The following is a 17,625-nucleotide window of genomic DNA, read 5'->3' on the forward strand; positions in this document are numbered from 1 at the left end:
TCTGTTTTTGTGATTTTCCCGGTTCACACATGTATTTTTTTTTTAGGGGCAAATGCGAGTGAAATGCTCGCCCATGGTGGGCATAAGAACATTTAAGACCTGTCTAAAATTATTTAAGACTTGAACACAATAATTCAACAAATTTAAGACATTTTAAGGCCTAAAATTTAGACATTTTTAGACCCCCCCGGATACCCCTGGCAAAAAACTGTATTGTTCTGTATATAATTATATATATAAAGCAATTTAATTTTTTTTTTTTAAATTGAAATACATTATTGTTTCATTTATACTTTGTTGGATTGGTTTTTTGTTTCTTCAGTGTTTTTTAAACAGCCAGAAATGATCTCATCTGGTCTGGCTGTTTAAATAGATTTTAAAAATGCAAATATACAGTACATCAGTCAAATACATTGGGAACATTTTCCCCTGTGTTTCAAATTTAAACTTCAAATCTCATTAAATTTGCTAATAGTTGGGAAAAAGTTCTTTAATTGTGAAATAATCAAAAGTTTATATATTCTACATTATAAATGTTGTTTATTTGACCAGATAACATTTAATTTAAATCCCATTTTGTTCCTGAATCCACCAAACTGCTGGGATCAGAATAATCCTGATGTTCTGGATCAACGTTTTCCTGATCCGACTAAAAAGTTCTGAACGACACAAACTGATGAAGGTTTGATCCATTTTCAAGATTTGATCTGATCAATGATCCAAAATCCGATCAGTTTTTAACCCTTTGTAACAACTGGGTCCAGGACCAGAAAGTGACTTCTCCCACGTTCTCTGAGGAACCTGAACTCACCACAAACGACTCAGACTTGGTTCACTTCAACTTTATTGAGTTTTTTTTTTTTTCTTCTTTTTTCTTTTTTCTTGTTTGACCAGGGTTCAGACACTTCACAGTTTATGAGTCGGACCAGAACCAGAACCAGAACCAGGTCCAAGAGTCCTGATCTGGATCCACATCCCCACACAAAACCACGACAGCATCAACAACAACAAACAACAAACAACAAACATTTCAACACATGAAACAAAACAAAACAAAATAGACAAAATAAAGGTCAGTATCAAAAAAAAAAAAAAAACTACGACACCATCGTTACCCAGCAGCCCAGAGGAAGATGTCGGGACCGGGACCGGGACCGGGACCGGGACCGGGACCAGGACCGGGACCGGGACCAGAACCAGGTCAGGGAGCAGCTGGTGGGGGGAGGGGAGGGGAGAGGGGAGAGAGGGGGGGGGGGGGCACTTAGCAGCTACAGAACCAGGACCAGAACCAGAACCAGAACCAGAACCAGGACCAGAACCAGGACCAGAACCAGAACCAGAACCAGAACCAGGACCAGGACCAGGTCTTCCCCTCAGGAGCTGGAGGAGCAGTAACAGTCAGACGGGTCCAGAACCAGAACCAGCAGCAGGTCCACCGGTTCATTTACACACAGTTCAGTCAGTCAGGACCAGATCGGACCAGGACCAGGACCGGGACCTGGACCAGAACCAGAACCATGTGAAGTTCTGGTCCTGATGATCAGCGGAGACTTTGTGGACCTTTCACAGAGCGGTTGGTCCTGGTTCTGGACTCAGAAAACCACTTTAAACTGGACCAGATCCCAGACGGGTTCATCTGATCTGGATCGAACTGATGGAACTGGACTCTGGTGAACCCGGGTCTCAGGTCTCAGGACCCAGTTCTGCCCCCCCCTCCCCCCCAATCAGACTCTGGTTCTGGATCTCTCTCACACTCTCACACACACACACACACACACACACACACACACACACACACACTGGTTCAGTCTCACTTCCTGTGATTTTCAAATTAAAAGTTTCACCGATTAAAATTATTATTATTAGGATTAATTTTCCAAATAGAAAAAAAACAACAAAACTGGTCCGGTCCAGAATAACAGAGTCCAAACTGATCAATGAACTGATGAATTATTGATGACACACACACACACACACACACACCCCCCCCCGACCCCCCAGCAAAGAGAATCCAGACCCAGACCACCAGCACCTGAAGAGCTGAACCCTGGTTCAACTTGGACCAAAAACTACAAAAACCTCTAAACCTCCAACCGAGAGAGAGAGAGTGAGTGAGTGAGAGAGTAAGGGGGTGAGTGAGTGAATGAGTGGTTGTCATGGAAACGACATGATTGACAGGCTGGCCCCTCCCCCGCCGCATCGCGCCGCCGCCGCAACTCGCTCAAAGGCAACAAGGAAATGAGAGAAAAGAAGAAGATGATGATGATGATGAAGGCAGCAGCAGCGGCGGCGGTGGCGGTGGCGATGGCGGCGAAGGGGGAGAGGTGAAGGTGTGTTAGTGTTGCGGTCCGGTTCCATCCGGTTCCATCCGGTCGGGTCCGGTCACTTGAGGTCCAGCACCATGCTGGCCGGGTTCTCCAGGTATTCCCGCCACAGGTTGGAGAAGCGGCACATGGTGGCGCCGTCGATGATGCGGTGATCCGCCGACCAGCTGACCGCCATGATGTGAGCCGGGACCACCTGACCGCCGGCGCCGAACCGGGGCAGCACCTGAGAGCACACACACACACACACGCACACACAGCGTTGGAATTAGCATTCGGCCCCAAGTTTAGTCAAGAACGCCCCAAAACTCATTGTAAGAGCCATTTTGCCCTTTTATTTTGGTGTTTATTTTTGGTGTTTTATTTTGGTAGATTTTTGGTTTGTAACTTCCGCTCATACAGGAAGTGATGTCAAGCACTACGGGTCACAAGGGGTTCTTTGATTGAGACGAACAAAGCACAGGTGTGGTTGATGGAGCACACGTTTCTTTACCGTGACATGGCCTGACAGTGCTGGAGTTATTATTTTGTGGAAATAAATCAACTTTGAGTTAACATTGAAACCTTGGTTTGGACTGGTTTTAATTGCACCCATATGCACGCGTCAACATCGTGTTATCAGCCACTGTGTAAGTGACTTTATTTTTATGGTTGGAGGAAGAGAAAGGACACTTCACTCATGCTCCAGTTTCCAACGGTTCCGGTTTTCGGTACTTTTTGTGTGTGTGTATGGTAATTAAAGTTATTTTGTCTATAAAGAAAATAGTCAAAATTCTGACTTTTGAATATTTATTTCTCAATAACATCACAACTCCTCAGCCTTTTAGTATTTTTTGATTTAAGGATGAGCAATTATTTTCAACAATTGAAAAGTCATTCAATGAAAAAAAAGGCTGTGTGTGGGTGAGAGGAGCAGGGAGACTGGACATTAGCTGACTGGGCAACGGCAACAAATTCACATGCTACTCTGCTTTTCTGGGGACGACACAAGTAGCAGACGATGCCCTTCTCAACCAGACCTACCAGTACCAGTAACTTTGCTTGTTTTAACAGCAGGGCTCCAGACTAACATTTTTCACTAGGAGCACAGTGGCCCCTAACTTAAAATTTTAGGAGAGCAAGTAGGCAATTTAGGGGCGCACACTTGTAAATTGATTTGCAGGGCAAGTATTCACAATACTCACACACATTGACCTGCCACCTGTAATTACAAACATCAGATTTTTTGAGTCTCCCCTTTCATGTTTCACCAGCGTTACAAAACAAAAGACAGGCAACTTCACTGGTTGCACATACGGCACAAGTAGATGAAACATTTACTTGTACTGTCCCAAATTCTAGGGGCAAAATGTCTGGAGCCCTGTTTACCAGTGAAACACAATAATCAATAGTGTTATTTAAAAAACACTTTGCATGAGTGTTTATTTTGCACAATTAACCTACTATATGTTATAGGCATATTTAATTTGAATGTTTAATTTTGGCCCGTGACCCTCCACCCCGGTTCATTTTTGGCACTTCACTGAGAAGAATTTGGGCACCCCTGATCTAACGTGTCTTAACCCGGCGCTCAGTTGATCAATAAACAACGTCCGATGTTATTATAGCCCATAAGTTTAAAGGAAAAGTGCAGTTTTTTACAACCTGGACCATATTTCTTTTTTTTTTTTTAATTTTAATTTTTTTTTTGGTGGCTTTTTGCCTTTTTATTGATAGCACACAGTAGAGATAGACAGGAAAGGGGGAGGCAGAGAGACGGGGAATGACAATGAGAGGGCTGCCCGACGCGGGATTCGAACCGGGGCCGCCTGCGGTGAGGACTGTAGCCTCTACATGGGGCGGCCGCTCTACCCACTGCGCCACGCACCGCCCCAAACCTGGACCTTATTTCTGACATAAAATCTGGTCGTTTACTAACACATATAACTTTGGTGTCATTTGGATCCTTTAGACGATATTTAGATCCATTCAGAGCTGTGTATATCCACATAGTGGGAGTGATGGGAGCACCGAGATGCAGCCTCTAAATAACATTATCTGCCCCGAAACTCGTTCATTTCAACAGTATTATGTGTTAATTCACTAGCTCTAATGACCTTTTTTTTAATGGCCCCCACACATTTTGAAAATGGCCTAATTTTTCTTAATTTCTTACCCTGCAGGAGGGGCTTATCTAAGTACTTTGATGTTTGATGTCTGTGGTGTGTTCATAGGTCGTTGGAAAGTCTGGAACTCACCTGCATTTTCCCCAGCGCTCCGATGGCGACCTCAGGAGGGAGGATGACTGGTTTGGCGTACGTCCCTCCGATCTACAACACACACACAGAGGAAACAGGTTGTGGTTAGAGCGGGTCTAGAGTCCGTCTCCGTCCTCAGAGCGGCGGCGTCTGGACTCACTGATCCGATGTTGGACAGGGTGAACGTTCCCCCCGTCAGCTCCGACGTTCCCAGCTGCCCCACGGCGCCGAGCGTCTGCAGCCGGTTCAGCTCCTGGGCGATGTCGAACACGCTGAGCAGCTGCACGTTCTTCACGTTGGGCACCAGCAGACCCTGACTCGTGTCCATCGCCAGCCCGATGTTGTGGGACGCCTGAGGGCAAAGAGACACACCAAGGTGATTAGATATAAATGATGTGAAGTAACCGGGTCAGACTGATCCAGACCCAGTGATCTGATCGGATTCTGGGAAACCTGATCAATGACAACTGATTAATGATTATCTGACACATAACAGGTCTGATCTGCTGTTAAAGGGATATTCAGCTACAAATTCAGTTGGGACAGACTTTCAAACCAAGAACTTTTTTATCTGGGCCAGATGTTTTCAGTGACACAAACATACGAAATGTAGAGAAAAAGGGTTATTTTCTGCCTCTGCGCTGGTCTCTAGGGCTGTTTTCGACTAAGGATTTTCATAGTCGAATCTGATTCGTCAGATTTTGCCGTAGTCGACTGATCGTCAAACCTTTTTTTTTTTTTTAGATAGCAGCAAATTTGCAACTTTTTCCCGTTTCAAACAAAAGAGCTAAAACACCCCAAAAATATGGTAGGTGTAAAACAAATACCTTTATTTATTTTCCACACTTTGGATGATTTTTAGTAGGCATTGTGAGCCAGGGTATGCGTTTACTGTATGTTACGTTGCCCTGGACAACGCTCCTTTTGCTCGGACTGTGAGTGGCAAATCAAACATCCCTCAACGTGGTGAAGATAGCTTGCACCGACAATTAAAGGTAACGAACCTACTGCTATGACTATAGGGATTATGGCAATGGGCCAATTTGCCAAAATGTTGAATTGTCCCTTTAAATATCTGGGGGAGTAGGAGTGATTCTTAGACTTGAGAAAGTTGATAAAAAGCTTTAGTTCTTAAGTTTGAGAGTTGGACTAAATTCCACAAATTCTCAACACTAAAATTCTCTAAGACTCGGACGACTTGGAAATTCAGTTTACAGCACATAGTACTATGGTAACTCGGCTCTGACACCGGCATTTAAGATTCAGTTCACTAAAGGTGTGACTAAGACACTTGATAACTACCTTTTAAAGGGATAGTAGCATTTTTTTTAAAGTGGGGTTGTATGATCTACAAATAGCCCCTAAGTACTTTAATTGCAGTAGAAGACTCTCTGCATTTTTCCCAGCCCTTCAAAGTGCAGGAAAAACACAGTTTTTATTTGGACCTAACCAATTCACGTATCCCTCCGCCCAGGGTTAGCGCCCCCCGATCAGCAGTTGGTTAGGTCCAAATAAAAACTGTGTTTTTCCTGCACTTTGAAGGGCTGGAAAAAATTATATTATAACGAACAATGGAACTGTGTATTTTTTTAGGGGCTATTTGTAGATCATACAACCCCACTTTTAAAAAAATGCTACTATCCTTTAAGTGCATCTTTCAGTCAATAATTTGTTTTACTCATAAGTCGACTCCTATCCGGCCCCTGGTCCGTACCTGGTCAGGGAGGTGGTCCAGCTCCCGGTTCATGGCCAGCTCCAGTCTCTCCAGACTCTCACAGCCGCTCAGCTCCTCGGGAACCACCTGCACTCGGTTGTAGCTCAGCATCAGCTCTCGGAGCCGCGTCAACATCCCTGAGACCAGAACCAGAACCAGGAGGACACATGGTGAGACCGGCTACAGGGTCGGTCTTTGATCTGTCGGGAGGTAGGCTACTGACCGATCTGTTTGGGGATTTCAGAGACGCCGTTGCGGGACAGATCGAGCACCAGGAGGTTCTGGAAGCTGGAGATGAAGTGAGGGATCTTCTGCAGTCCGGTCCGGTGGAGCTGCCACTCCTGGACCTGGTTGAGCTGGACCAGACAGCCCGGCAGGACCTGCAGAGACAAACACTCGCATCAGACCAAGGCCGTAATTTATGATATAAAAAAACAACAAAATTACTGGATTAATCAAACAATAATCGATTAATTATCAACTAGTTTGATAATCTAATTATCAGTTTGAGTAGTTTCTTAAGAACAAAAGTCCAAATTCTCTGATTCCAGCTTCTTCAATGTGAATATTTCTGGTTTCTTTGTTCCTTTATGACAATAAACTGAGTCTCTCTTTGGTTTGTGGACAAAACAAGACATGTGAGGACGTCGTCTGGTGGTTTGAGAAACACTGATTGATATTTTTCAACATTTTTTAAAACATTTTATTGACCAAACAACTAATCGATTAATCGTTTACATAATCAACAGATTAATTGATAATGAAAATAATTGTTAGCTGCAGCCCTATACCAAGAAGTAACTGAGTTAGTAACTGAATTACTACATACTGTAATAAAAGTAACATCTGCGTTGCTTTTTTTAATATAAAATGCTGAAATATGTCAAATTACTTGAACTCATCCCAGTAACCTCCCTCCCAACTCTGGAGTTGGTTCGTTCCAGATACATGTTTTTTTTTTTCTACTACCGTAGTTGGTTTATGGACTGAAAAAAAAAAGTCAAACGTACACTTTAACAGATGTATTATTATTTTCTGATGGGACTTCTTGAGTCAAGTAACGGTGCATTTTATTGTCAGTAACAGTAACGGCGTTATAGCAGGGGAAAGGTAACTTTTTTGATTACTGTCACTGAAAAAGTAGTGTCGTTAGTTACACCGTTATTTTATGATGTGATATTCCCTGGTCATGATTGGTCAAGCCCATATTCTAATACGGAAATGACAAAATAAAGAGGCAAATAAGCCTTGTCCTTTTATCAAAGTTAATGATTTTGCACTTTTCCACGCATACGCTGACCTTTTTGCTTTAAAAAATCCCTATACAGACAGAGATCTTAACCCCCCCCCAAATGTTTAACCCAAAGCTAGGCCCCTGCATCAGACCGAAGACTGGACCAGGACAATAATCTGATACCTTCCACTCCTCCTGCTCGATGCGGAGCACCAGCCGTCCATCCTCGGTCTGCAGCTTCTGTCTGAGTCGAGCCAGAAGGGCCCGGTCCTCCCAGACCCCCAGGCTGAGTCTGGAGCGCCGCTCGGTGCCGCTCCTCCTCCTCTGCTGCTCCTCCTCGTCCTGCTCCTCCCTCCTCCTCTTGATCCGGGTCTCCCACAGAGCTCTGACCGAGCTGATGGAGCCGCACACCGCCACGCCCCCCACCATGGTCACCACGACGACGACGACGTCACAGCGCCGCACGGGGAGACAGGCGAGATGACCTCTGACCTCTGAGCTGCAGCCTCGCTCTCCTCCTGATCATCCTGTCGTATTATCACCAGAGGAACAAACACTAAACATTTCATTTCTTTCATTTAATTTCTATTTTACTAAATAAATTGTAAAGAAAACTGTCTTTTTTAATTATTCATTTAATTGAAGCCGCATTTTGTAATAATGTAATTAATTTCACCTCATGATGTAATATTTTGTAAAATCTGCAACAGTTTGTAACATTTTGTAACCTTTTTTTGTAAAATTCTTGAACGCAATATGTAATAAACTTTGCCGCATATTGTAATAAATTGTTACATTTTGCACAAAATTATTACATTTTCTATATGAAAAAGTGCAACACTTATGTTGTATTTTGTAATAATGCAATATGTAACAACTTATAACAAAATGCGGCAAAGTTTATTACACATTTATTGCATTATAATGCAACTTTATTACATAATGTGGCACTACAAGGCCTAATCTATTATTTGTATTATTTAAATTAATGTGTTTGTTTTTTTAAGCATCTTAAATTACTCTTTGTCTATTTATATATTTATCTTTTTTTTTAAGTTATTAGGGAGAGATGCACATAAATTTCGTTGTGCTTCATTGCTCGATGACAATAAAGGAAAATTTAAATTTACAATATAAGAGAAAATCATCGTTCTGGTGAAACGACGTCAGTGATTTATTTGATTTTTTTCCCCATTTATCTTCACGTTGTCAGTTACACAGAATGAAAAAAGTACATTTAGTCTGAGTGTATCTTGTTAGTTGTATTTTCATTAGTGCTGTAGTGTTACAGTGCAGTAATATAACAATGTACAGTGTTATTGTTGTGTAGTAGCAATGTAATGGACTGTTGTGTTACAGTGTTGTGGTACTGTAGTCTAACAGTGTTGTAGAACTACAGTATAATTACAGTAGTATTATCATAGCACCACTGTGTTATTGTAGTATTCAAAGTATTACAGTGTTGTATTATCAGAGTACAGCTGTACAGTGTTGTAGTAGTATCACACAGTACCACAGTGTTAGTGTTGTAGTCGGTGAACACTGGTGTCATGTTGTAGTTAGTGTTGTATTACTATAGCTCTGTAGTATTGCAGTACTGTGGTACAACAGTATAACAGTGAAGTAGTATTACAGTGTAGCAGTATTGTATTGCAGTATTATTGTAGTAGTACTGTAGTACTACACAGTCTCAGTGTAGCAGCTCTCACCTTGTCTCAGCGCAGCGGCAACAGTCGTCGTCCATGCTGCTGAGAAATTTGACCTCAGATCAGATCAGCTGCTGGTTAATTTTAGTCAGAGTCTCCAGGTCATGTGACCGACAGATACCCCCACCTCTTACCCTCTTACCCCCCCTCTTACCCTCTTACCCCCCCCCTCCACTCAGAGTCACATGACTGGGCCGGTCCTGGGTCCTGGGAGGGGAGTCGGGGTCTCTCGGCCAATCAGAGCGGAGGACCTCCCACCTCCTCTCTGACCTCTGGAGTTTCTGTCCTCCTGCACGTTGGGACGTTGTCATGGTGACGGCAGCATCTGGTCCACACACAGCAGCCCTACAGAACAAGGATGGGATGTAGGAGCTCAGTGCATCATGGGAGTTTGGTGAAAGAAGCTAAAATGAGTCGTAGCAACAAGTAATAAATATTTGACACATGAAGTAAAGACATTGGCCTTTGGTCAGCCCTAGATATTATGGTATTAAACTACATCTTTTTATTTAACTAGGCTAGTTAAATCACAGTAGCATACTGATGTGTTGAACTTACAGGCTTGTTACTAAGTATTAATTATCATGATAAATAAAACTCAACCTCACACAGCTCCATGTTGTCTCTGTGTGGTGTTCAGGGACAGTCAGGACAGTCTGAGGACAGAGTTTATATTGATGCACCGTGACACTGTGGCAGGTCTCTGTACGTCTTCACCACAGATCACAGATCAGCTGTTCAGCTGGAGGAGGAAAACTCAGCTGTTCTCGGTTCCACCGCGACGTGCGCCTGGCGTTTGTTTTTTCTCTCCATTTATCAAGCTCCGGTAGCGACCCAGGTAAAATACGGGAGGACACCGTGCAGCTTCTTCATTAAATCCAAACAGTCCGACACAGCGACGCAGACGCACTGCTCCTCTTTGACTCTAAAGTCTCAGCAACTGGACTTACAGTATACTGAGTCTCCAGACCAGTTGGACCAGTCCCAGCCTGGTCAGATGCGTAGAACTGATGAAGCCTCTTGGATGAAGGTGAAACGTCTTCAGACAAATAACTAAGTCCAGTTGCTTTCGATTTAACCTCCTTTGAAAAAATAAAAATAAAAAATGTTGTAGTGAAAATGATTTTTTTTTTTACACGAGTCAAAACGAGCGTCAAATCGCGTATCTCGCGTATCTCGCGTTTGGTCGCGCGTCAAAGCTCGCGCGAAAAAAAAGCGTTCCTCGTGTTTGGTGGGAAGCCCCTTGTGGGTCTTCCCACCAAACACGATGAAATAGACGAAGACGCGATGGTCCCGTCGCCATAAAAGAATCGCGTGTATTGCGTCGCAAAAAAAAAAGTCGCGTATACCGCGTCGCGCGCCTAATCGCGTCTCGCGCCTAATCGCGTCTTTGCGTCACGGCCTTTTACACCGCGGACGTAACGAATAAACGGTGACGGTGTGAACGAACAACATAGAACAGGACCAGACGTGGCGTTGTTTCCTCTTTTCACCGACAGCTCCACTCTCCCTTACTTACACTAACTACTGTTATTGTTGAGGCCAGAGAATTGTGGGATTTGTAGTTTTTGACCAATCGCAGGTTGTGCTCTTTCTGTTTTTGTGATTTTCCCGGTTCACACATGTATTTTTCTTTAGGGGCAAATGCGAGTGAAATGCTCGCCCATGGTGGGCATAAGAACATTTAAGACCTGTCTAAAATTATTTAAGACTTGAACACAATAATTCAACAAATTTAAGACATTTTAAGGCCTAAAATTTAGATTTTCAAATTTTTGACTTTTTAAGACCCCGCGGATACCCTGTAACTATTACCCCTGGCAAAAAATGTATTTAATGAAATTTAATTTAATTTTAATGAAAAACATCTGATACAGGATATAAATCCTTTACATCAGACTCAAATAAATAACAACATACAAAAATTAAACACAAATATACCAACTACATACATAATCACTAAAATACATATAACAGAATAATCCCCAAAAATCTCAATAAAACTACAAAACAAAAACAAGAAAGAGAAAGAGAATTGTATTGTTCTGTATATAATTATATATATATACCGTATATATATATAAAGCAATTTAAAAAATGTTTTTTTCATTGAAAGAGATTACTGTTTCATTTATACTTTGTTGGATTGGTTTTTTGTTTCTTCAGTGTTTTTTAAACAGCCAGAAATGATCTCATCTGGTCTGGCTGTTTAAATAGATTTTAAAAATGCAAATATACAGTACATCAGTCAAATACATTGGGAACATTTCCCCATGTGTTTCAAATTTAAACTTCAAATCTCATTAAATTTGCTAATTGTTGGGAAAAAGTTCTTTAATTGTGAAATAATCAAAACTTTATATATTCTACATTATAAATGTTGTTTATTTGACCAGATAACATTTAATTTAAATCCCATTTTGTTCCTGAATCCACCAAACTGCTGGGATCAGAATAATCCTGATGTTCTGGATCAACGTTTTCCTGATCCGACTAAAAAGCTCTGAACGACACAAACTGATGAAGGTTTGATCCATTTTCAAGATTTGATCTGATCAATGATCCAAAATCCGATCAGTTTTTAACCCTTTGTAACAACTGGGTCCAGGACCAGAAAGTGACTTCTCCCACGTTCTCTGAGGAACCTGAACTCACCACAAACGACTCAGACTTGGTTCACTTCAACTTTATTGAGTTTTTTTTTTTTCTTCTTTTTTCTCGTTTGACCAGGGTTCAGACACTTCACAGTTTATGAGTCGGACCAGAACCAGAACCAGAACCAGGAACCAGGTCCAAGAGTCCTGATCCAGATCCACATCCCCAACACAAAACCACGACAGCATCAACAACAACAAACAACAAACAACAAACATTTCAACACATGAAACAAAACAAAACAAAACAAAATAGACAAAATAAAGGTAAGTATCAAAAAAAAAAAAAAAAACTACGACACCATCGTTACCCAGCAGCCCAGAGGAAGACGTCGGGACCGGGACCGGGACCAGGACCGGGACCAGAGCCAGAACCAGGTCAGGGAGCAGCTGGTGGGGGGAGGGGAGGGGAGAGGGGAGAGAGGGGGGGGGGGGGGCACTTAGCAGCTACAGAACCAGGACCAGAACCAGAACCAGGACCAGGACCAGGACCAGAACCAGAACCAGGACCAGGAACCAGGTCCAAGAGTCCTGATCCAGATCCACATCCCAACACAAACTTAGCAGCTACAGAACCAGGACCAGAACCAGGAGCAGAACCAGAACCAGAACCAGAACCAGGACCAGGACCAGGTCTTCCCCTCAGGAGCTGGAGGAGCAGTAACAGTCAGACGGGTCCAGAACCAGAACCAGCAGCAGGTCCACTGGTTCATTTACACACAGTTCAGTCAGTCAGGACCAGATCGGACCAGGACCAGGACCGGGACCAGAACCAGAACCATGTGAAGTTCTGGTCCTGATGATCAGCGGAGACTTTGTGGACCTTTCACAGAGCGGTTGGTCCTGGTTCAGGACTCAGAAAACCACTTTAAACTGGACCAGATCCCAGACGGGTTCATCTGATCTGGATCGAACTGATGGAACTGGACTCTGGTGAACCCGGGTCTCGGGTCTCAGGACCCAGTTCTGCCCCCCCCTCCCCCCCAATCAGACTCTGGTTCTGGATCTCTCTTACACACACACACACACACACACACACACACACTGGTTCAGTCTCACTTCCTGTGATTTTCAAATTAAAAGTTTCACCGATTAAAATTATTATTATTAGGATTAATTTTCCAAATAGAAAAAAAACAACAAAACTGGTCCGGTCCAGGATAACAGAGTCCAAACTGATCAATGAACTGATGAATTATTGATGACACACACACACACACACACACACCCCCCCCCGACCCCCCAGCAAAGAGAATCCAGACCCAGAACCACCAGCACCTGAAGAGCTGAACCCTGGTTCAACTTGGACCAAAAACTACAAAAACCTCTAAACCTCCAACCGAGAGAGAGAGAGTGAGTGAGTGAGAGAGTAAGGGGGTGGGTGAGTGAGTGAATGAGTGGCTGTCATGGAAACGACATCATTGACAGGCTGGCCCCTCCCCCGCCGCATCGCGCCGCCGCCGCAACTCGCTCAAAGGCAACAAGGAAATGAGAGAAAAGAAGAAGAATAAGAAGATGATGATGATGAAGGCAGCAGCAGCGGTGGCGGTGGCGGTGGCGGCGAAGGGGGAGAGGTGAAGGTGTGTTAGTGTTGGCGGTCCGGTTCCATCCGGTTCCATCCGGTTCCATCCGGTCGGGTCCGGTCACTTGAGGTCCAGCACCATGCTGGCCGGGTTCTCCAGGTATTCCCGCCACAGGTTGGAGAAGCGGCACATGGTGGCGCCGTCGATGATGCGGTGATCCGCCGACCAGCTGACCGCCATGATGTGAGCCGGGACCACCTGACCGCCGGCGCCGAACCGGGGCAGCACCTGACACACACACACACACACACACACACACACACACACACACACACACACACACACACACACAAACACACACACACACGCACACACACACACACACGCACACACACACACACACGCACACACACACAGCGTTGGAATTAGCGTTTGTCCCCCAAGTTTAGTCAAGAATGCCCCAAAACTCATGCTCCAGTTCTCAAAACAAATCTAGATTTTTTTCCCCGCTACGTACGTTAAGGGTCCTGACGCTACTGCGACTGGGGATGGGACTTTTCACATTTGAACCGATACAGTACCGATACTCAACAACGGTTCCGGTTTTCGGTACTTTTTGTGTGTGTGTATGGTAATTAAAGTTATTTTGTCTATAAAGAAAATAGGCAAAATTCTGACTTTTGAATATTTATTTATCAACAACATCACAACTCCTCAGCCTTTTAGTATTTTTTGATTTAAGGATGAGCAATTATTTTCAACAATTGAAAAGTCATTCAATGAAAAAAAAAAGGCTGTGTGTGGGTGAGAGGAGCAGGGAGAATGGACATTAGCTGACTGGGCAACGGCAACAAATTCACATGCTACTCTGCTTTTCTGGGGACGACACAAGTAGCAGACGATGCCTATGGGATTATATCACTGCCATAAATAACGCACGCGCAATGAGACTCGCGCGCGAGCAAATGAGATCCGAGCGCGCGGAAATCAAACACCCCCGCGCGCATTTCCTCCCCCCGAGCACTTTTCCAAGCACTCGCGAGCAATTTTGTGTCCTGCATCTCTGCCCCCTGGAGCAATATTTATGGGATTATATCACTGCCATAAATAACGCACGCGCAATGAGACTCGCGCGCGAGCAAATGAGATCCGAGCGCGCGGAAATCAAACACCCCCGCGCGCATTTCCTCCCCCCGAGCACTTTTCCAAGCACTCGCGAGCAATTTTGTATCCTGCATCTCTGCCCCCTGGAGCAATATTGTAGCCTGCAAGGAGAAAAACAGCTCGCGCGCGCGCAGAGTCCGCTCGCAGTACTTTCCCCTGCTCGCGCGCACGCAGACTGCTCACGCTCGAAACTCTCCTCTCCTCGCGCAGAAAACTGTCCCCTGCTCGCGCGCGAGTGATTATTTTTAGGGGGCGGTTTTTGTCAGTAGGGGGGCGGGCCTGAGGGCATGCCAATCACCGTTGTATCCCCCAATATAATTGGTTGGGTGTATTGGCCAATTGGACAGCAGGGTACGGCAACATTACTAGGACAAACGGGACAAACCACACAGCCCTGAAGGCCTGAATGACATGTGATTTTGTGTCTTGACTTCAAACTTGAAAGGAGCTGGCTTAAGTTCAGGAAGTGGCGGAGTTGTGCATATAGACTGCAGCAAATAATAAAATAAAATAAAAATAATTAAAAAAATAATAAGAAGGCCGTGGTTCCGATCCGACCAGAGGTTATCAATGTTTTAGATCTAAACTCAGCACGTCCGGACAGTGTTGTTCGGCCTGACCATCGAAAGCTCTGTGGCCGGAGCAACACATTTATTTAGAAATGTAATCACTAGTTAACTTCAATGAATGTGTGCTCCAGATCCCTCTATTACTCTTTTAAACAGTAAACATTAGTTGACTATATTATTATTTTTTTCCATCTTCGCTGAGCATAAGATTTGTTCAGAATTAAATAAAAGTCTCTCCCATATAGACACCTGTCCCAAATATAGCAGCTGGAGAAATAGCCTACTATATTGACACACATCTGCTTCCATCCCATCTATTTTTTAAAATAATTTTTGGTAACACTACATAATATGACCCGCTTCTTACTGTGTACTTACCGTTCTATTACTTTACACCAGTTCCACAGGCGCAGGCTATTCATTCTCTCTCAAATGCACATCTATGGAAGTCTTGTATTGTCATCCCAGGACGAAACACAAACAATACATGATGTAATAATATACATATCTTTAAATGCAATAATGAGTCATTCAGAGATTTATAAAATGTTTTCATTACTGAATTACACAGAAACCACACAGCAGGTGCTATTCTCTCCTCCATACTTTGTGAGTACAGTTATGTAATTAATTACTGTTTAGGTAGAGCCTACAGTAATTTCCCTGGAAGTACAGCCTAACAATGGGGAACCAGTCTGGATTATGAAATTAGCATTGCTCTCTGGTCCTTGGTGTGTATTTTGGCACTCAGATGTTTACCTCTAGAACAAAGTTACTTCAATGCTTCACAAGATAACATCATCTGAATATAATACAAAGACGAACAAAGTGTTATAAACTGTTGAATTCAGTTTTAATCCTTTATTGTGATCTTTTTCACTGGAGTGTGGCACTCAATGATGGAGACTGAAGAATGGATGGGCTCCTCTGGATAAAAGGGTGATCTTGATCCAGCTGCTCGGGTCAAGGCAGAGATCAGGGTCATGGGTGGCTCGCCATCTCCCTCGTCAGGTAGGCCTACCGTTTCCATGGGATCTCAAAAACCTCATCTGTGTAGAAACAGAGCTATTGCTATTGTATATCACATACTGTACAGTAAATACATCACTGTAACACAAAGTGAGAAGATTAATCACTTTTAACCGTGCAGTTTTTCTCATCATGGAATAGCCTACTTTATCCAGTTTTTACCTTTCACATCATGAATCATTAGCCTTTTAAACCATAACTTGTAATTTTTAAGCATATTAATCAGTTACAAATTATACGTACTTTTTCTTAAACTATTGAGTGAATGTTTTAACCATTTATTTAACATCTTCAATGTAGGTATAAATACAAAATCAATGCTATTACCACACAGTTTCACAACTGTAGGCTGCACCAGTACACACACTGTTAACGTTACTCTTGACTGATTTCATCATTAATAACATTCATAACCAATAGTAAAGTTAGGTAATGGAGCTAATGTGTACAGTACTAACACAAATACAAACGGATACAATCTCAAAGCAGAACAACCGCAACACTTTACAGATCCCGGTTAGCCTGGTGCAGGGGAAAACACTATCATCTTTAGCACAAGCTAACATCGCTAGCTGCATTAGCATAGCTACGTAACTCACCAAGACGTTTATAAACGCGCTGAAACTGCCGTCGGTTCATCCCTCTCGTCTCCGCTGAGTGTTTGTTCTCTGTTTATATCATATCACATCGTAGACATTGCGTAATTTCCCTCATTTCTCCACTTCGTCTCCTCCTGTCGTCCCTGGCTGTGTCAACAAGCTCCGTCCTCGCTGTGAGGTGGGACTTTCTACCTTCTCAACAGGCAACCAATGACAAGTGAGCTGCTTCTGGTCTGACCAATGACAGATGGTCAAAGGTGAGTGACTGTGATTGACAACTTATTTCATCCTATTTGATTCTAACCTGTCTAATTACGCTGCTATTATTGATCACATAAGTTGTCAATCACAGTCACTCACCTTTGACCATCTGTCATTGGTCAGACCAGAAGCAGCTCACTTGTCATTGGTTGCCTGTTGAGAAGGTAGAAAGTCCCACCTCACAGCGAGGACGGAGCTTGTTGACACAGCCAGGGACGACAGGAGGAGACGAAGTGGAGAAATGAGGGAAATTACGCAATGTCTACGATGTGATATGATATAAACAGAGAACAAACACTCAGCGGAGACGAGAGGGATGAACCGACGGCAGTTTCAGCGCGTTTATAAACGTCTTGGTGAGTTACGTAGCTATGCTAATGCAGCTAGCGATGTTAGCTTGTGCTAAAGATGATAGTGTTTTCCCCTGCACCAGGCTAACCGGGATCTGTAAAGTGTTGCGGTTGTTCTGCTTTGAGATTGTATCCGTTTGTATTTGTGTTAGTACTGTACACATTAGCTCCATTACCTAACTTTACTATTGGTTATGAATGTTATTAATGATGAAATCAGTCAAGAGTAACGTTAACAGTGTGTGTACTGGTGCAGCCTAC

At 43.4% G+C, this 17,625-nt stretch overlaps 1 protein-coding gene across 1 annotated transcript; it reads right to left on the reverse strand.

Annotated features, from left to right (window-relative positions):
• Nucleotides 1–1,724: 1,724 nt before the first annotated feature.
• LOC146960711 (lipoamide acyltransferase component of branched-chain alpha-keto acid dehydrogenase complex, mitochondrial-like) lies at nucleotides 1,725–7,938 on the reverse strand. Its single transcript, XM_085772131.1, has 6 exons — nucleotides 7,900–7,938; nucleotides 6,499–6,655; nucleotides 6,276–6,412; nucleotides 4,722–4,913; nucleotides 4,562–4,633; nucleotides 1,725–2,550 (listed from the first exon to the last, which is right to left on the reverse strand). The coding sequence occupies exons 1-6, from the start codon at nucleotides 7,936–7,938 to the stop codon at nucleotides 2,383–2,385; spliced, it is 765 nt and encodes a 254-aa protein (XP_085628257.1). The 3' UTR covers nucleotides 1,725–2,382.
• Between the last annotated feature and the right edge of the window lie 9,687 nt (nucleotides 7,939–17,625).

Source organism: Trachurus japonicus, unplaced genomic scaffold (assembly GCF_045865225.1).
Source record: "Trachurus japonicus isolate A0001 unplaced genomic scaffold, Traja_1.0 AP030087.1".
NCBI classification, from domain to species: domain Eukaryota; kingdom Metazoa; phylum Chordata; class Actinopteri; order Carangiformes; family Carangidae; genus Trachurus; species Trachurus japonicus.